The sequence below is a fragment of the Primulina eburnea genome, chromosome 7 (genome assembly GCF_022965805.1).
Source record: "Primulina eburnea isolate SZY01 chromosome 7, ASM2296580v1, whole genome shotgun sequence".
In the NCBI taxonomy this organism is placed as follows: Eukaryota; Viridiplantae; Streptophyta; class Magnoliopsida; order Lamiales; family Gesneriaceae; genus Primulina; species Primulina eburnea.
In genome coordinates this window covers 38,102,638-38,124,667 of record NC_133107.1, presented here as the reverse complement: position 1 = coordinate 38,124,667, position 22,030 = coordinate 38,102,638, and the positions used below count along the sequence as shown (strand labels likewise).

The window sequence follows — 22,030 nt, the reverse complement described above, 5'->3', positions numbered from 1 at the left end:
GAGAAACTCAATGACTTGCAGCATACTAAAGAGAGTATCAATATTTTCTCTTATATATATAAAATACAACCGGTGACAACTTCGCAATGGAATAATGAATGTCCCATGATATGTTTAATTTGACAATAATACACAACAAAAAAATTCACCAATCACAAAGGCACCATCAATCCTCATATTTATCTACACAGGTGTGTGTACTGGATCTACAGATACAAAAGAGCATGATTTGAGCTCGATGAGAGCTCAATAAAACGTTTCCCAATACACCCATCCATTCGGCAACAATGCAAGAATCAATCAGCAAAATTATCTAAAATCTATGAGCGTTGTCCAGAATACGGAGGAGCAGGTGGCACTCTAACAGGTGTGCGTCGACTGCTGGAGTTTGCCCCGGAGCTTAAATCACCATTTTGGGCTGGATCACTTTTCCGGCGACTGTGACCATTAGACTTAGAAACCAAGTATGAATCTGACGGACCATTGGCGGCAGCGTCAAACGCAGATCTCCAGTCATCGCCTGATGTACCAGAAGAAGTTGGACTACTCACTGCAAATTTCAGACAGAGCACAATTTACTTGACAGAGAAATGTAATCGGGAAATAAAAGGAAATAATGACAATGATGATATAACATTAATTATAATAAAGAAGCTCTCATCATGATCCCAACTGCACTGAAATGACCAGATAGGAATTGAGATTAAGTATACATGATAACAAGTGTGAAAATACCATGTCTCCATACACTTGAGGAGGATTAGTTTTCAAAAACTTAGATTGACTAAGGTTATTTTGTTATATTTTCTGCCTCCGTCTGCCTATTGATACCCTTCTCCAATTACATTTTGTGTTTTCTCCTTTATAATGATGAATCATTAATTATCCAATCATGCCAGTTGGATTCTCCTCCAAAAAGTATTCTCCACAACGCACAGTAGCATTTCGTCCATAAAAAAAATATTTTGATCAGTTAATTTGAGATTACATCTACAGAAACACTTCCACTGCCATGAGATTTCATTCAGTAAACTATTATATCAGCCGAACAAAAGACAAATGAGTTGAAACTGGAGAAGTCATGGAATAGCTCATCGTGATAGAGAAGAGATAAAGAGAGTCATTACCTGCAACCCCACCATTTGAAATGTTGGAAGCTGCAGCTGCTTGATTGTCATGAATACTTAATTGCCTAGTAAGCTTGGAAAGTAGAGATGATTGTTTTTGGTAGCGTTCTCTTCTGCGCTTCACATTCTGGTCCTCCTGGAGGAGTTCTTCTATTCTTGCTGCACTTTGGGAACTATAATCCCATATAATGTTACTCAATAAGAGAATGAGAATGAAAAATACAAATATTAAAATAGTATGTAGAATCCAAGCACATAGATTTGATCAATAAAACAAGATTGACAAAATAAATTTTCCAAGAAAATTTCACATTTAATCAATAACACGAAAACCAATAAACATAGTTCTATTAGAAGCAAAACATGAAACTTACCTGACAGAAATGTACAATTTATTGAGCATGTCTTCTTTTGCCTTTTCTACTTGGCATAGAACAACTGCCTGAAATCAAATGATACGCATGAAAACGTGACCTAAGATAAAACATGTCGCAATAAAATCTGACCTTAGGGACATTGGCAGCCAGACTGTTAAGAACAGCTTCAACATAACCACGGACTTCTTGAGACATCCATCGAAGTTCTTCGTCCGGATCAGCAGGTCTTCTGACCGCTGTATCCTACATGGGCCAACCAAAATAACACATGCTTATAGAGCTCTATATTGAAATATAAAAAAGTAGATCTTAATGGAGCGAGCAGGCAAAAATTAAAACACATAGCAATCATCAAAATAGTTGGGAGCATAGATGAACCAAGAAGGCAAGAAAGCCAAGGCATGAATCACTTACAAGTGAACCATCAGAAAGACTTTGTCGCATCGAAGGGGCAGATTCACCCTTAACTTGACCTCCCTTAGAAATAATAACATTTCTCATTTTATTCAACCACTCAGTTTTATCTGCCATACTCTCAGCCTTTAAAACAACAGCACTATGGGCTACAAACATCAAAGAATTACTAGTTAATTTGGTAGGAAATATAACAAAAAAAATGGAAAAAAAATAAGAGTAAAATAAGGACCTTTTAGAACAGTCTTATATTGAACCTTGCTTGTTATCTTGAATAAAAGACTGGGTGTTTTCCCAGTATCAGGACCATTTGCCTTTTTATCCTTTGAACTCTTTGAAGGAGCCTCCTCTTCCTCTGAGACTTCATCCAAGTTACACTCCTGATAGTTTCAGCCACAGATTGCAGAAAGGAGGTCAAATCGAAAAATTTAACGGCTAAACATTATACAATATGAAGAAAACCATAGAGCATTCAAGATACAACAAGTGTCCTAACTTTGAAAAAACATGTATGTAGACCAACTATTGATCCATCAAACGATAAAACAACAAAATTGTGACAGGCTTTTCTATTTTGCAGTATGCCATAAATATTCTCTTCTTGTTAAAAGTAATAAGAGCATTGCCATCTTCAATTGTCCATGCCACCATTTCTCTAGACAGTACAAAGTGTCAACAGACATAACAACAAAAATGGAAAGCTGGAAGGATTCCCATCAAACAGGAATATTCATAAGGTCGAAAGTTTTTTTTCTCAAAAAAGGAGAAAAGGTAGGAAACAGTCATCATAGGCAGGGCACACCTCCAATGTGATGACGCCTCGGAAGTGTCGTTCTTCTTGTTTCTTGGTGTATCCAAGCTGAGACAAAATGGAGACAATTCGACTGATTGAGATAAAGAGGTAAGAAAAAAGGAGATAAACAAGAATGCACGGGGAAAAAAGTCAAAAACTCTATATGGCACACCACCACTGCTCTGTTCTATTATCTGCGCATTATGTACTATCAGTGCTCACCCGAGTAAGCACTACAATGTAATGTTTAAAGGCAACTGGCAGTCAAAATAATCCACATACAGTCTCAGATTTTTTTTCTCTCACCAAACACAAACGAGGGATAGAAAATGTGTGGATATCATTCAGCATAGCAATTTAATAAGTTAACTTCGAGCCTCTCACTTTTCCTGTTTTTTCATTCAAAACAAACCATCTTCTGCTCCAACCATTGGTTTTGGCACTCTTCTTCAATAAAAAACCTGCAGAAGTGACCAAAAATAAACCACATTTTTTCCCAATAAATGATCTACCAAACTAAATCACCAATCAACCCGCTCAAAGCTAAAAAATGTAACTGTCAATCATGGAGTGAAAAGATAAAAAAAATTACACAAGTCTAGGAAGAAAATTAACACAAAAAAGAAATAGTGTTCCCGACTTCCAACCATCTGCAACTTAAACCTCCTCCAGGTGGCTCACAGGGGTTAAAACAAAAACTAGCTTATTCATGCTGTTCATAGAATCAATTGTGGCTACAATGATTTATGAAGATGTTTCTCAAAGTTCATGTTTTGCAAAAAATGAAAATGCCAGGATTCTGCCAACCACAATTCATCAAACTAATTCTTCTCATTCGATTTTACCATCAGTTTTCCCAGAATTGATAAATGCTCAAATTCACGATAAATACTTGGGGTCAACTTGCAGCATACGACTGAAACTTTATAAAATGACAAACAAGGGAACAGTTCAGAACAACTATAATCATGGCATCATGCAGAACATACAACGAGTTAAACGTATATACAGAACCATATATAGACTGAGAAGAAAAGGAAAGGAAAAATTCAAGAATTTTGAAGTGTTGAATAAGACGAAGCTTGGCAAAATACAAAATAAACTCTATATAAGGAAAAAAACAGGTTTTTAATCTTCAATCAAACTAGATACAGCACATATGACATTAATACAAACAACAATGAGGCAACTTGTTAACACGAACCTGCTGTTATTTCCCCTTCAGGGCCTGCTGTCTTCAAGGCAGAAGCTTCTTGTGTATCTTTATCTTTATCTTTATCTTGCTGATTGGGCTTATCTTTCATAGATTTTAAGTTCCCTCCACTTTGTTGACTTACAGTTTGCGGACTAGTAGCCTGATTCAAGCAATCGAGACACTTAGAGGAGCACATTAATAACAAATTCTAATATCATCAATAAAAATAAACTTCTTCAACAAAACTGTGAACACGACATTGTTACAATGAAAATAAAACTAAAAAAGACAATCTCAGACATCCAAGAAATTTCACGAGTAAAATAATAAATAAACAAAATATACTATGTACCCTGTTCAATATGGACTGTTCAGCCTCTGATGCCTTTTTGGATGATCGGCCTTTAAGCTCATCCTCACGTCGTTGTCGATCCATTCTGTGAAAAAATCAAGCATACAGAGGGTAAGGATATTCCTAAATCAGTAAACAAGAGTGGGAAGCTTTTAGGGCTGTCATTGACACATCAAACAGAACATTGGGGTCAAAAGGACTCACAAAAGATACAGTGTGTTCGACAAGTAACATAAGGCACAGTTCCAATGTCTAAAAATTACTAAATATATGGAGGGAGGGGGAATTTCCAATACACGGCCATCAATCGAACGTACCGCCTCTGCACCAAGCGAATAAAATGCTGTGGAGGAACAAATGCCCGTTCCATGTCAACAAGCGCAACAACCATATTTCTTGCTTCAGTCTTGAATCCTTCCAAAGCAGATGTGGCAATTGTTACAACCTATGTGAATAACAGAGAATATTCCATCAAGAACTAACAAAATAAAATGAAACATATATTTGAATTTTGTAATTCACTCTAACATTACAAGTCATGTTTACCTCTCGCTTAAATGGAGGATATCGTCCAAGGCCTGGAGTCGCATTTGCAGCAGCTGAGACAATATCAACGAGTACACGGTGCACCTATTCAAATATTTTTTGTGTATAACCATTAGAACAAAAGAATGCACGGCAGGAAGAAGCAGGATTCCTTACTGCATGATAGGAATGAAAAATGGTCTATAACAGAAAAATGGACCAAAGAATATGGAGATAAGGGACCACTTGATAGGACCTGGAACTTTAGCTGTCGGGATTCATCGAACTCATTTACAGATCAATTTGAAATTAAAATGAAAGTAAATTTATTTGACTAGATGTGGTAAGAATCAGGTAAATGTAAATAGGAGGGCTATTTCATGCCAAGATAGCTGATTAGGGAAAAAACAAATATATGTAGCAGAAACTATTGCAAGGGAAACATTTAATAAACAGCACAAGCTAAAAAATGAAACAAAAAACAACACTAGTTTACCTCTTCAACACAAAGACGTGAAGGTTCTTTTGCAAGCTCCAGAACACCCTTGATTAAAGACCTCAACCCTTTCTCAGGAGAGATTAGATAAGGTTGATAACCGTCTGCTTCAAGCACAATCTGAATCAAAAAAAAAAAATCATCCCATTAAGAAGGCAAAACAGACATCATGGCTTCCAAATTAGATACCTAGATAACGTGGAGCACAGGAAAGACAACACATACCCTCTTCACATTATTTATGTCGAAATGCCTATCTAATGGAAGCTGCTTGATCCTATTAGGAAAATTCCCCTCAAAACTAGCAACAACTTTCCACCCTCCACCCTGGAAGAGAAGTGATGTTTATAAGCTTAACAAAGTAATATCATACTGATGCTGCTTGCATCATCTCACATATTATACAGTAGCACGATAATACAAAAAACAATGTCCAAAAGATTGTTTCAAATCAAGAGTAATGATGATACAAGCGAAATGTTGATACAAGAGGCATCAGACATAAATAAACGGAAGTGCACCATTGAACAAGCACTATATCATGGAGAATGAGAAATGAATAAAAGATCCGAATTCTATTTCTTCGTCAGAAATGCAATCACATCAAGGGGGAAAAACAGCTGGGAAAAAATGCCGCCGTCCCTTACACGTGTTTCAAAATCCAAGTTGAAATTATCCAATTGACAGGTAGAAGGCAACATCTATTTAATAAGCACACGACCCCAAAAAAGAAATTTATCGAGCAAATCCAATAAATATCTAACCGGCATTGCTTCCAAAAGGAAACATTTCTTGTCAAGACATTGGAACAGATCAGATTGAACTGAATAAATATGGGCAAACAGATATCGTGTTAGACAAACAAAATTTGACAGCATGTGAAATCCTAGCATTGTGAGACAAAGCGATTTCTAAACCAAATTCATACAAACTATTCAAGATTCTTTAGTATTTTAAGATGTATCAAATATCGATAATCTCAACGTGCAGCTGTTGATATAAATTTCAGAAAACAAGAGTACCAAACTCCACAAAACTTAGCGAAGGTAATTTATGCTAGTTGAGTTGTTCTAGTACAAGTTCCCGTGAATTTGCGAAAATGCCAGGTTGTACACTGAGAATTGATTAGAAAGGAGAAGAACGGCCAGCAATTCCTGATATTACTACCAATTAACCATCAAGTATGCTACCAAAGATCCTCTTTCCAACACTGGTTTGTAAAATGGCACCTTTTACAATAATTACCTTCACAATTGTTTGCAAATAATGATAGAGCACATTTTCATATCTCACCTCTCCAGTAGAAATATGCTGGAGAAACTTGTCTTCAAACTCGCGGCAAAGCTCCAGTGCTAATGCTTTTGTACCCTCAGAACTCTGAACCATCTGTTCACCAAGTCTGAAAAGCATATCCTGTACTGTTTGGGACTTACCCTGAAGCCTGAAGGAGTATCAAATTAAAAACATAATCAAAGAGCCAAATATAGGTTCTAGATACTGTGAGTTGACTGGGAGAGAATGCACCAGTTTAAATGCATCCGACATCATTAACATAATAATTTTTATGCATCGAAAAAACTTACAGCAGTAAAAATTCCTAATAAATTTAAATTTTCTCGAGAATGCTGGGATCTTATGAAAGAAGATCTAACAGAGATGAGATGTGAATCACGAATAAGACCTACATTTCCATTATACTGAGAATTCTGGTTGATTAAAAACTAATGACTTCAGGTCGATTAGGCTTACCCCTTATGACCAGTATATAAAAAATAATCATCCGGACATATTTTCCTCTAGCCAAATTTTTACTAGGTGAGATTTTTAGCCTCTCATTTCGAAACCTGGCAAGGTACAATGTCACGACCAGCCCACCCCCAGCAATTACCGAGCCCAACCCAACGCCTTCAAAAGATATTGTTTATCAAAAGTACAAGGTGGTAGATTAGATAATAGGATTCTAGAGTTATCTTGTTTTTAATTCTTTAAATAAGATATTATCTCATTTAGTTGGTTTGGATTAGATATGGTTGTTTATTAGTTACGAAGATATCATCTAGGAAGATATCAATTGGATTTGATTGGGATTCTTATCCTTTAGTTTGGATTGTCAAAATCTTGTACATATATTCATCAGAAGTGAGGAAATAAAATCATCAAATTGAGTTGCTTCTACCAAAGTTGGAGATCGTGAGGTTCTCTCTTCAACGAGCCTCAATTCCCAACTATCAAAAATAGCGAGACGTGGGCGGAAATCTCATAAACACGCTCACAATCTTGCGAGTGGTGAATTCTCTCTAAATCGCCCCATAACTAGATCCATTACCCGAGCACGTAACAACTTGGTATCAGAGCCGGGTGCTATGGGGGATTTACTTTTCATGCACAAGCAGCTCGAAGCCTTTATCAACATGTACAAAGAGGACAGAATGACGAGTAACCAGCGGCAACAAGAGAACGACCAGCGACATCGGGATCTTGCCACACGCCTGGAAGAATTATCGGTCCAAGTCGCAGCATCCAAAACAGAAACAACGCACGATCTGGGCGGTGACAACAACCACTTGGATTCCCGTGATACGTACTCCACTGGTCCACGCACACGGGAGGGGAAAGACAACTAGTTTGTCATACCGAAATACACAAGGTTAGACTTCCCTTGTTACGATGGAAAATCAGATCCATTGGCGTGGCTCAATCGTTGCGAGCATTTCTTCGACCACCAGCACACACATGAGGCAGAAAAAGTGGGTTTAGCATCCTTCCATCTCGAAGGCAAGGCTCAGCTGTGGTTTCGCAAATTGAAACGGGATCAGCCCGATATTCAGTGGATCGAATTCGCGGAACATTGTGATCTCAGATTTGGCCCACCTCTTCGAGGAGATACCTTCGGCGATCTTGCCAAACTACGTCAGACAAACTCGGTGAATGATTATCAGGAACGCTTTGAAGAATTGCTGGCCCGTTCGGGTCCCATGACGTCGAGGCAAGAGATACAATTGTTCATTAGTGGATTGCGCAGAAACATTGCTATAGAAGTTCAAATCCATCACCCAACAAATCTCACCACGGCTATGAATCTGGCACGATTATATGAGACACGCAACAATTGCCTGAGAGAGGAACCGCAAGCACCGCTACGTAGCACCAACATTCAACAACAGCCCCAGACACCTAGAATAAAACGATTGAGTACACTGAAGATGGAAGATAGGCGTTCTAAGGGGCTCTGCTACAATTGTGATGACCGATACATGTCGGGGCATCGATGCAAACGGTTATTTCTGTTGGAAGGAATAGAGGATGACACATCAGACGATAAGAATCCTACGGAAGAAGAAGAACCACAAGAATTGGGGGCCTCTATACATGCAATTGCTGGCTCCCAAGGCACGAAAACAATGCAGATTTGTGGAACGATTCGCGACTACCACGTGAGGGTCCTCATCGATTCGGGAAGCACACATTGCTTCGTGGATACACTGGAGGCCGCCAAACTGGGATTATCCGTGGAAAACCGCCCGACCCTAAGGGTGTCTGTGGCCAACGGCGGACAACTTCAATGCTCAGGGGTATGCCGCGGTGTACAGGTTATTCTGGGAGGAGCTAGATTCTATGTGGATCTGTTTTTGATACCCTTGGGAGACTTTAGTGTGGTCTTGGGAGTGAATTGGTTGTGCACGTTGGGCTCCATCACTTGGGACTTCACACACATGGTCATGAAATTCCCATATGAAAGAAACTCGGTCAGTCTACAGGGGGACGATCTTAGTGCGAGTTCAGGCCCTTTTGCATTCACCATAACAGAAACTAACGGAAGGGAACTACCAGGCCTTCAGGCGCTGCTGCTAGACTTTGAAGGGATTTTTGGGGACCCTAAGGGGTTGCCACCGCGACGACAACATACACACAAAATTATATTAACCAAGGGGACAGATCCTGTCGTGGTTCGACCCTACCGCTATCCGCACGCACAGAAAGATGAGATCGAAAGACAGTGCGCCGAGATGTTAAAGCAAGGAATTATCCGACCCAGTACTTCACCATTCTCATCACCCGTATTATTAGTCAGCAAGGCCGATAAATCATGGCATTTTTGTCGACTACCGGGCTTTGAATGCGCGGACTGTGAAGGACAAGTTTCCAATCCCTGTGATTGAAGAACTGCTGGAAGAGCTTAATGGAGCCCAATTCTTTACCAAACTGGATCTCCGAGCAGGATACCACCAAGTCCTGATGGATCCAACATGCATTCCCATGACAGCATTCAGGACTCATCATGGTCACTTTGAATTTTTGGTTATGCCCTTCGGACTAACAAATGCGCCCTCCACTTTTCAGGCCATCATGAACACTAGGGGTGATCAAATATTTTTATTAACCGCCCGAACCGCCTGAACCGAATTGCACCGCACCGTTTTTCATAATATTTATAAAAACCGTGATTAAAAATATTAATCATAAACCGCACCGCATACGCGGTTCGGTTATTTTTTTTTGCCAAAAACCGCACCAAATCGCACCGCCTAAACCGCTTGCCATAATATTCGGCCTAGAATTATAATAATTTGTAAACAACATATTCAAATAAAGAAGTCATTATTCATTATATCCTAACTCTCTTTAAAATTATTATTCTTACAAATAAAACTTATCTTTTTCTTAATTATTCTTTATATTAGTCATTTATTAAAGTATTTTTTTTTGCTACAATATTGTGTTTGTAGTCTGAAGGTAAAAAAATGATAAAATAGTGTAAATGTCATTTTTGTTGTGAATGTGTTGTTAAATTATTAACTTAGTTTTGAATCTTAATTATTGGTTAATCTATTTTGATTGTTATATGCTTTGAATTATATTTTATATTTGAAAATAATATATTGTTATTGTTTTCAAATAAATTAGAATCTGTGTTCTAATATTTTTCATTAAAAAAACCGTAAAACCGACCGCAACCGCTTGAAACCGCTCAAAACCGCAAGGCTGGTTTTTTACGTAAAACCGTGATTAATTTTTCAAAATACTAACCGACCGCATATGGCAATTCGGTTTGAATTTTTTTTAAAAAACCGCAAAACCGCACCGTGATCACCCCTAATGAACACTATCTTCGGGGATTACCTACGCAAATTTGTTCTTGTCTTCTTCGACGATATTTTGATTTACAACAAATCTTGGGAGGAACACTTGAAACACTTACGTCTGGTCTTCGCCACGATCAAGTCACAACAGTTTTCCTGAAGCGGTCCAAATGTGCTCTAGCTCAAACAGAAGTGGCCTATCTCGGCCATCGAGTGACACAATCAGGGGTCAAAGTTGATGACGAGAAAATTGCAGCCATTGCTAATTGGCCGACCCCCTCCTCTATCCGCGCCCTTCGCGGGTTTCTAGGCCTTGCGGGGTACTATCGCAAGTTCGTCAAGAACTACGGAATTATTGTCGCGCCCTTGACCAGCCTACTTCGTAAGAACGCCTTTTTTTGGTCACAAGAAACCACTCGATCGTTCGAGGTATTGAAGAAGGGTATGACATCCACACCCGTCCTAGCCCTACCGAATTTTTCAGAACCGTTTGTGATAGAATGTGACGCTTCAGAAAGTGGATTAGGAGCTGTTCTTCTTCAAAATGGGCATTCTATTGCATTCTATAGCCAGGCCTTGGCTCTGCAACACCGGAAATTACCCGCATATAAAAAAGAGTTGATTGGGTTGGCTAAGGCCATCCGCCACTAGCGGACATATCTATGGGGAGTTTCGTTCTTGGTGCACACCGATCATTACAGTCTCAAATTTCTGCTGGAACAACGTATCACGACATCCCCTCAGCAACGATGGATCAGCAAGCTGTTGGGATTTGAATTCAAGGTGGAATATAAACCAGGAAAAGCCAATGTGGTGGCCGACGCCCTATCAAGACGAGATGAGTCAGACAGTAGCTCTATTTGCACTCTATCAATCCCACGGCTGGATTGGTTGGACAAAATGAAAAGTGAACTCGTCTCTAGGAGCGAGTTACAGCCCTTGATTGATAAGGTAAAGGCTGGAGAAGCTCTGGGGCCCTGGGACTTCTCGGATGATCTCCTTTGGTATAATCAGAGGGTGTTCTTACCTCCGGATTCGGCCTTGACAGGTACCATCATCTCTTATATTCATAGCTCGTGCCATGAAGGATATTTGAAGATTTTGCATCGCATTCAGCGGAACTTCTACTGGCCACGCATGCGCAGCCACATAAAATCAATTGTGGCGGAATGTTAAGTTTGCCAACGCAATAAGACGGAAAATTTGAAGCCGGCAGGGTTGTTACAGCCCCTCCCAGTTCCTCACCACATATGGACGGATATCTCTATGGATTTTATCGAGGGACTTCCTCTATCACAAGGGAAAATGTTCTCTTGGTTGTGGTTGACCGATTTTCAAAATATGCGCATTTTGTTGCCCTTTCACACCCTTATACAGCAGTGTTGGTCGCTCGGATTTTTTTTTAGAATATTTTCAAGCTTCACGGGTTGCCCGAGTCTATTGTTTGCGATCGAGATGTCACATTTACCAGTGGATTTTGGAAGGAACTGTTCCGCTTGAGTGGCACCCAACTTTGCTTTGCATCGGCCTACCATCCTCAATCTGATGGCCAAACGGAGGTGGTTAACCGTATTGTCGAGATGTATCTCCGTTGCTTCTCCGGTGACTTGCCTAGAAATGGACCACATGGCTTGCGTGGGCTGAATTTTGCTATAACACCAGCTTCCATTCGTCCTTACGTTCTTCTCCATTTGAAGTTGTCTAGGGCCGACCACCGCCGCGTCTTCTATCATTTTGCCCAAGGGTCGCGAAATTAGAGGCCGTCGACAAAGAATTACAGACCAGAGACGAAGTCCTGAAACACCTCCGTCAACGCCTACTGCACGCCCAGAACCTCATGAAGACTCAATATGACGCATCTCACCGGGATATCCAATATGCAATAGGGGATATGGTTCTGGTACGCTTACAACAGTACCGCCAATCTAGTGCGGAAAAGCGGATGAACAAGAAACTCTCCACACGTTACTTTGGCCCATTCGAAGTTATTGAACGCATTGGTCAAGTGGCATACAAACTCAAGCTTCCTGACTCCTCCTTGATCCACCCAGTCTTCCATGTCTCTTCTCTGAAGCCATTTAAGGGCAACATTCCCCACAACACAGACCTGCCAGTACTCAACCAAGACGAACCACCGCAGCCACTGGCCATTCTGGATTCGAGATTCCGCCAGGGACGTCGTGAGCTGCTGATTCACTGGGCTGGCCTATCACCCACCGAGGCTTCTTGGCAGGATGCTTCCACCTTGGCCGTGGAGTTTCCCTCATTTGTGATCGTGGACGATCACGTGTCTCCAGAGGGGTGTAATGTCACGACCAGCCCACCCACAGCAATTACCGAGCCCAACCCAACGCCTTCAAAAGATATTGTTTATCAAAGACACACTCATGGGAAGTACAAGGTGGTAGATTAGATAATAGGATTCTAGAGTTATCTTGTTTTTAATTCTTTAAATAATAGATTATCTCATTTAGTTGGTTTGGATTAGATATGGTTGTTTATTAGTTACGAAGATATCATCTAGGAAGATATCAATTGGATTTGATTGGGATTCTTATCCTTTAGTTTGGATTGTCAAAACCTTGTACATATATTCATCAGAAGTGAGGAAATAAAATCATCAAATTGGGTTGCTTCTACCAAAGTCGGAGATCGTGAGGTTCTCTCTTCAACGAGCCTCAATTCCCAACTATCAAAAATAGCGAGACGTGGGCGGAAATCTCAGAAACACGCTCACAATCTTGCGATTGGTGAATTCTCTCTAAATCGCCCCATAACTAGTTCCATTACCCGAGCACGTAACATACAACCTGGCAATTTACGAGTTTTAATTTGAGTTTTTAATATGCTGAATACGCATGTTATACTACAACACACAAAACTTACTCCAGGATATTCCCAAGTTGGTGTACCCTATGCGAAGTGCCAAGGAATCCAATGATTGCATCTTTCTCTTGAAAACCCGTATCTAAATGATGTAAGATCTTGCAGGAATACGGTTTTCATTTGTTGTGACCAGTAAGATAACACGCTTATGGAAAATCAATTATGTGTGGGAGGACAGATTTAAAAATTATGAAGTTGGCGATAGTAGCAACTAAAAGGGAGCTGGAAAGGAGGAAACAAACAAGTCTTTTAAGGAATAAAAGGGGATGGATGCATCTAACATTGAGAAAATAATATATTAGGTTGCACTTTAAGCACATCTAGACTGAGTTAAAAAAAAAAACTCTCTTTAATTCATTATTAATTAATTGGTCATATATATCAGCATGGGTCAATAATTGTCATTTGATTGGGTTGAGGACCAGGCACTCCAATTGGGTTGGAATTCGGAGACATATTTTGGAGAGATAAATTACAAGGATGTCTTATCCTTCTATTGCATACATAATAATTATTGATAATTTTTGTTTCTTATAAAAATCAATACAAGTTTCTTCAGACTTCATTCTTAATATACAGCTGTAGTCAAATGCCAATTCCCAAGGATATCGAATCATCTTTCCCAGTAACTGCAGCATAAATTATGTTTAAGAGGAAAAAAGTATAAAAATAATACCATGGTTAGAGGTTACGGAAAGAAACAATTTTTCCAAATGGATGAGCACAGCTGGAAAACAAAAGCAACTTGAAGAAAGAGCATACCCAGAGAGAAGACTTGGAAGCCTGACTTTCATACGGCTTCTGATCTGCTGAGCAAGAGTCTCTACCAACGCTAGTCTCCCAAGCTTGCTCTCCGGGGCCCCTGTAAGAATAGTTTTCAAACTTTCATTCTCGGCTCGCCATGCAGCTTCCAAAGAGCTGTCAGATCCTACGCCTCCCGATTGAGCTGATGCTATGGAGACAGATTGTCCAATTAAAGCAACCCAGGGGATGTCAGCTGTACTTCGTGGTCCTTGATTTAATAAAAGAGCTTTTACAGCAGCAAGGATTTTTGGTTCTGAAGCAACCTGATCTATCTTACTAATAACACCAACAGTTCTCGTACCTTGTAAACAATAAGAAGAAATTATACAAAATGTACATATAGAATCTAGCAAAAACGCCACAAATGAATGTAACCTACATTCTCCATCAAGCTCCTTTGCAATTCTAATGGCTTTTGCTGACGCAACTTCTGGAGCCTGGGAAGCAGGAATTACAACCACCAATATTGCATCATTGTGTTCAGCATATTGACCCTGTGAGAAAAACAATCCATCAAACCACTGAATTAAATTATAATTCAAGTGTCTAGATATGAATTTTTATTCTGATTCAGGCAAGATGCAATAGGCAGAACAAAATTACAAAACCAATATGCAATATGAAGTTCAATTACTTATGCATTTTTAAGTATCAAAATCTCCATAGAAGCACTCACCAATGCATCATCAAGACTTCCTTTATCCACCCCAGGTAAATCAATCAATTTTAACGATGGCGCTGCAAAACAATGTGACAAATAACTAGATGGTTATGAACATATAAAGCAATTCATTGAACATTTTTGTCACAAAATCAAACATTTGACTGTTTTGCGAAACAATAGTGAAGATAAAAATAAGTTAAGAACTAGTTTTGGAAGCTTAATATGTTGGGCAGAATGGGAATGTTTACAACTGAATCATCAGATGCAGGAGACAACATAAAAAAACCTCCTACAGTCCTGTACAATTTTTAAACCAAGAAATTCATAAGTTAAATGCACCTGTACTTGTTCGGAGTTTCAAGTATATCTCATCGCGACTCTTGCCCGAAATTTTGCTCAACATATCCTGTAATGAATGCCGAAGAGCAGCTACCATGGAGCAAAGAAAGAAGAAGAAACATATAAGATATAAGCGATGCTTATACAAGAATACTATATGCTCAAGTTCAGTTAGAGGCCTACTAGCGGAAACTTGTTGAGATTTATTGTCAATCTGCCAAATAATTGTGGATTTGCTGCTTAGAGAGCTATCCCTTGTTAAATCAACACATATCGGAGCACGTGTGGCACCACCTTCGCCAGTTGGCTGAAAAATCGAAGGTCAACCTTATGAAATATGGTTCAGACGGAAATACTTTAGGGTGCATGATAAAAACAACCAAGGATCAACAAACTAAAAATACTTACCAGTGCAGGATGCCCGATTAGACTATTCAATACAGCAGACTTACCTGCACCCTGATGCAATTGTTCAACGTCAAATACTATTATTCATTTACAACATTATGGTAAAAATCAAAAAATTAGTTCTACTACATTATTCCTGTGTGTATAAGTTGCGAGGGATGTTCACTCAGATGGTGATTCAAAACATGCATAATTCTATAGCAGCGTCATCACAATTCCAACATCTGTTATCGATTGTCAAAATATCCAAACCGGATGGTGCAGAATATTATTTATATACAGGTATTCCATGAATAGAATATTATCATTTTTCTGCATATCAAACCGGATGGCACAAAATAATTTATATACAGGTATTCCATTAATAGAATATCGTCGTTTTTTGTTTGAACTTAGTTGTGCTTGGGAGGATGCAATCCCACTTTGGTTAGGCCTTTTATAAATGACAATGTTAATGTTGATAGTTAATGAAATTGCACGTATTTGGGCAAGTTAAAATTTTTATGATTCAAAGAAGTACAAGTCTATCAATCAAAGCCTCAGGTACTCATACATGATACAACAGAAAGACACATGGCATGATACTCATAAAATAGAAAGATATATAACAACTACATGAAACATGACTTCTTTGGTATCTCTCTTCCTCTCCGTGTCCCTATGTCTCTCTGCCTAAGGCCTTGGTAACCTTCAACACCGGACATAATCCATGTTAAATAAGTCAATATTTAAGCTAACAAATGTCACCAATAACGTTATTTATATATCATAACTTTGTTTACTCTATGCTTATTAATCAAGGAACTACTTTTCTACTTCGCTAAGAAGCAATTTCCTCACGAAAACAGAATTCTCTTTTTCTCCTTTCCAATTGCTATATAACTTGACTTTGATTGAGCGCACCTAGTTCTAAGAGGACGAGTTAAGAAACTCACCGAACACTTAGCCGATATTTGTCAGCATTCGGATCGGATAAGGACACGGAACATAAAACATACAACTTAGAAAGTTCAAAATATACAAGCAATGTCACGAGAGAGTAGAAAAAGAATTGGCAGCACAGCAGAGTAAAGAGCATGTAGGTCTGCCAACCAAGAAAAATGCCTCTAACTGCATTCAAACTGAAGGATTCCAACTTTAAAGGTATAAACTAGAATATGCTGAATCTTGGAAAAGTAGATTCGATAGAAAAGGAGGCCGATGCTCAGAAATTATATATCATTTCAACTGAGTGATGACAATTGCTGTTGATCCATAAATTTGTTTCATTCAGAAGATTCCAATACAAATCAAATGCCCAGTGCTCTTCGAGGCCATTTTGACATCATACCATTATGAAAAACTTCAAATTAATGGTAAATGCTGAGCACAGAACCAACATGGGCAATCACACCGTAATATAGCAAACCAAAACCACATGATCCATAACGACTTCAATATACCTAACCACAAATAGACAAAGAAATAATGATCTGCCACATTATTCCTTATTAACCTAAAACTGCATGCGCTAGTAGAATAAAAAGTTAATCAAGAGACGCGAAATACAACACCAAATCACATTCCAAATGACTAGAATGAAATTGTAGATCCAAAACTGAGGTAGCTCGTGAGATCTAATAGCACCCGACTCGATCCAAGAACCAAAAATCGAATTGAAACGAAAATTATGATGAGTAAAGGTGGGTATGATGAACCCACAGTGTTTCCGAGAGTCACAACATTGAGAAAAGTGGAGGCGCGTTTGGAGGAAGCAGAAGACGAGGTTTCGTCAACATCTTCGTCGGCAAGCAGGCTCGCCGCCTGGCGCATGGAATCGGACAGCTTGGACAGCTCGTCGATCGCCTCCATCGATTGGATCAACAAGAAATGGAGATCCAATGGTAGAATTGAGATAGGAGTGCGTTTGAATTTAGGGCTTCGAGGGGAGGGTGCCGGTTATATTTGAAATTTTGAACTTTTTGCTTTTCAAAATGAATAATAATGGTGATGAAGAACAACAAGATGGATCGAAATCGTAGAAAGTTTACTCGGTCAATTATGGGCTCCTCAACTTAATATGGAAGAAAATTAGTATGGTATGGTATAAATTAAGATAAATTTACCTCCCAATTATTTGTATCAATTCTATTGGTTTAAATGTGCAATTAACATCAAGTGTTTGTGCGTGTCAATTTTATTTATATATGTATATACATGGACATACATGATATGACATTTTTAATTTTATATATATAACTATATGTGTTGATATCAGTTGTAATATTCTCTAAATCGTATTGATACTCACGGGAAATTTAGGGTCAAATCCCAGCAAGCGTCACTAGTCCAGACACGGGTTTCAAAATTATGCTGGTCCTGAAAATCACAAATAAGACCGTTAGAAGGGGGTCAGGAGAGTGTCCTGGCGTAGCCCCTCCGACGCTCAAGTCAGAGACTGAGAATATATGGGGGGAGCAGCTAAGGGTGCTGCTGAAAATAATATAGTGAATTGATCAACTGAACACTCAAACCTGATATTTATAGGAGAATACCTGGACCCTTGATGGGCATGTCTTCCGTTTGGGCTCGGGATGGGCCATGGGTAATGGGCTCATCCATGGGGTATCATCAGTCTCCCCCTACTGAGTCGAACTGAATCGCAAGTTAGAAGTTCGATTAGTTGTGCTGTCCTCGGGTCATCGGGTACGAGTTGTGCATTTTCTTTAAGCCGTTTGTCAGTCTCCAAAGATTTGGAAACAAATCAAATCGTAATCCTGCTTTCATTCTCACTCCACTCATACAGAATTTTTTCTTCAATTTCATTTATTAGCTTTCCCCAGCCGTGCTCACCCTAACGCAACCGCATCATCAGCCCGTCATCACCGTCGTACACCCCCTAGCCACCGCCCAAGCCTCGCCCAGCCATCGCCCCACACCGCCCGAGACAACGTGCAACCACCGCCCAAGCCAACGCCTCGCCTCGCCCGAGCGTCCCGCTCGCCATGCTTGCCCAGCCATCGCCTCACACCGCCCGAGACAGCTCCTCGCCCAACGCACAGCCACCGCCCAAGCCCACGCCTCGCCTCGCCCAGCCAGTCCTCGCCCGAGCGCCCTGCTTGTCACGCTCGCCCAGCTCCGTTCTCGCTCGAGCGCCCTGCTCGCCCGAGCGCCCAGCCACTACTCCATGCTCGCCCGAGCGACCTGAGCGCCTTGCTCGCCCGAGCGCCCCGAGCTCGCCGTCGCCTCGCCCTTGCCTCGACCAATTCACGCCTCGCCCCCTTTCGCCTCGCCTCGCCTCGCCTTTGTCTCGTCACCCAAGACACCCCTCGTCTCGCCCAGCTTCGCCCAAGCCAACGCTGCAGGCTCGCCCAAGACACCCCTCGCCAGCTCGGCCAGGCCCTTGCTCGGCCGCCCAAGACACCCATGGCCAGCTCGCCCAGCTTCGCCCAAGCCAACGCTGCAGGCTCGCCCAGGACACCCATCGCCAGCTCGCCCAGCCTTGCTCGCCCGAGCACTGGCAAGCTGGGCGAGCTGGCGATGGGTGTCCTGGGCGAGCCTGCAGCGTTGGCTTGGGCGAATCTGGGCGAGGCGAGGGGTGTCTTGGGTGACGAGACGAAGGCGAGGCGAGGCGTGACTTGGGCGAGGCGAGGGTGAGGCGAGGCAAGGGCGAGGCGAGGGCGAGCTGGGCGCCCGGGCGAGCTCGAGACGCTAGGGCGAGCACGGAGTAGTGCCTAGGCGCTCGGGCGAGAACGGAGCTGGGCGAGTGTGACAAGCGGGGCGCTCGGGCGAGGGCTGGCTGCGCGAGGCGAGGCGTTGGCTTGGGCGAGGGCTGCGCGTTTGGCGAGGAGCTGTCTCGGGCGATGTGAGGCGGTGGCTGGGTAAGCATGGCGAGCGGGACGCTCGGGCGATGCGAGGCGAAGAATTGGCTTGGGCGGTGGTTGTGCGTTGTCTCGGGCGGTGTGGGGCGATGGCTGGGCGAGGCTCTGGCGGTGGCTCGAGTGAGGCGGTGGCTAGGGGGTGTACGACGGTGATGACGGGCTGATGATGCGTTAGGGTTAGCACGGCTGGGGAAAGCTGATAAATGAAATTGAAGAAAAAATTCTGTATGGGTGGAGTGAGAATGAAAGCAGGATTACGATTTGATTTGTGTCCAAATCTTTGGAGACTGACAAACGGCTGGAAGAAAATGCACAACTCGTACCCGGTGACCTGAGGACAACACAGTTAATCGAACTTCGAACTGCGATTCAGTTCGACTCGGGAGGGGGAGACTGGTGATACCCCATGGATGGGCCCATTACCCCTGGCCCATCCCGAGTTCAAATGGAAGACAGGCCCATCAAAGGTCCAGGTATTCTCCTATAAATACCAGGTTTGAGTGTTCAGTTGATCAATTCACTATATTATTTTCAGCAGCACCCTTAGCTGCTCCCCTCATATATCCTCAGTCTCTGACTTGAGCGTCGGAGGGGCTACGCCAGGACACCCTCCTGCCCCCTTCTAACGGTCTTATTTGTGATTTTCAAGCCTAGGATAATTTTGAAACCCGTGTCTGGACTAGTGATGCTTGCTGGGATTGGACCCTAAATTTCCCGTGAGTATCACGTGTAATTATAATCGTATGGTTTAAAAATATATTGTAACATACACATATACATATATGTTTAACAATTTAATTATAAAAAAATTAACAATGATATCAATCTTTTGATTACATCATGTTGGAAACGAAATTCCGGCGTTTGACAAAAGATTGACCAACTGATTCTAGCAACTGAATTGGACCAACTGATTGACGTAACTGAACACGTCATCAGTCAACTGATCGCTTCAACTAAAGTATATTTCTTCGTCAACTGATCTTTACTAGCTGATCTCTCAGCTGTACACGTCATCAGTTGACAGCGACAACCGACATATAGTACAGCCATCTGCAACTGGTAGTGGCTCGTCGTATTTCAGAAATGAACAGTGTACTATTGTCAGGATATATCGACGTGGCAATCGACAGTTAGAATATTCAAATATCTTTAATGTTACCGTTGAAAGGGAAGCCTATAAATAGTCGAAGACAGCAGCTGAAGCAGCATCGCATTCTTAGTTATCTTACTTGATGTTACGCTGCAAAAATATCCGCTCACACTCAGAAATCAAGCTCACGCTTATCAGTTTTATCAGTAGTATTCTAGACTACGTTCTTGAGCTTTCATAGCACATTGTAATAGATTGATAGAATTTCTAAATTGTGCTAAGATCAGTTACGATCTGTAAAAGTGTTGTATGCTAAGAGTTTCAGTATTGGCAAAGTGATAAGTCCAAACTGAAGTGTGTCAGTACACTGATTTGTATTTGATCAAAGTCTTTTAGTGAAAATCCTATCTGCGTGATAGAAGGGGTGACGTAGGAGTTGTTCAAGTCTCCGAACATCCAGAAACAAATTGTGTTTTTATTATCTTCAGTTTTTATTTTCAGTTAGATACTCTATCCTTCAGTCAGTTAGTTTTTCCGCAACTGTTTATTAAGTTTAACTGATTGTTGTTGACCGAAAGAATATTTTAGATTCAGTTTGTAACACAACTGAAATCAGTTTGTCGAAGAATTATTTTAATTGAGCAGTGTTTATTCAACCCCCCCCCCCCCTTCTAAACACTCTTCACCCGATTCACCGATCCTTTCACATCAAATTTACTAACTCCGATAATCAAATGATTTAACAAATATATTTGACTAAAAATATCCCACTTGGTACACATATGACTAATATTCACATTTTGTCTTTTATTTTTATTTTATTTTTTCGTGTTTGATTTAAAAATTGAAAAAATACGTATTTTAGAATATCGAAGAATTTAACGATATAAAATACATATAGATTTTAAATAACACACGAGATCAAATGAATTCCAGACCTGGATAATTGGGCTTGATTTACTATTTTAGTAACCAAATACACAATATATATATATATATATATATATATATATGTATATATGCATATACATACACACAACTTTATATTAGAAGGGAAGGAGGAATCGAGAGAAGGAAAGAAAGAAAGAAACCCAATTCCCGTCACTTTCAACACGTTCATATTGGAGAAGCCATAACTTTCCCGTCCGGCGTTGAAATCTCAAACGGTTTGAGCGGTTGTCTTTCTTACATCAATAGCTTCATTTTGAACCATGAATCGATATTTTTGATGCTCGTTTCAGCCCCAATTGAACCCTGTTTCGTGGTTGCTCCTGTTCGAGTTTCTTGTTCGATTTAGGTGAGCTATTGCTTGGTTTTTCATGGTTCTTTGGAGTATATTGAGCAAGGATTTGAAGCTTAACTTTTACCTTCTTGTTCCTGTGTTTTCCAGCTGGTTTTCAGTTCGGTTTTTGGTCGTGAATAGTGTTTTCCGGCGTAATCTCCGGCGAGCATCACCTTGAAACCGACAGCGAGTAGTTAAACTCCGATCTTGGTAAATTTTTGCTAATTCCAGCCTTTGTTTAATATATTTATAGGTTGTCTGGGGTTGGCTTTTTACCCGTTTTGATTTAAATTGTTTTATTCGTTCGAATAGCGTTCTATTGACGTATTTATTG

At 40.6% G+C, this 22,030-nt stretch overlaps 1 protein-coding gene across 1 annotated transcript; it reads right to left on the bottom strand.

The window, feature by feature from the left end:
* Positions 1–23: 23 nt before the first annotated feature.
* On the bottom strand, positions 24–17,502 carry LOC140837498 (dynamin-2A-like). Its single transcript, XM_073203716.1, has 22 exons — positions 17,163–17,502; positions 15,462–15,512; positions 15,237–15,360; positions 15,054–15,143; positions 14,727–14,788; positions 14,430–14,544; positions 14,009–14,351; positions 6,573–6,720; positions 5,505–5,606; positions 5,280–5,399; positions 4,805–4,888; positions 4,576–4,703; positions 4,259–4,343; positions 3,916–4,066; positions 3,096–3,172; positions 2,721–2,777; positions 2,151–2,298; positions 1,919–2,067; positions 1,634–1,747; positions 1,502–1,569; positions 1,128–1,300; positions 24–550 (listed from the first exon to the last, which is right to left on the bottom strand). Exons 1-22 carry the CDS (start codon positions 17,310–17,312, stop codon positions 321–323), a joined length of 2,769 nt encoding a protein of 922 aa, XP_073059817.1. The 5' UTR covers positions 17,313–17,502; the 3' UTR covers positions 24–320.
* Between the last annotated feature and the right edge of the window lie 4,528 nt (positions 17,503–22,030).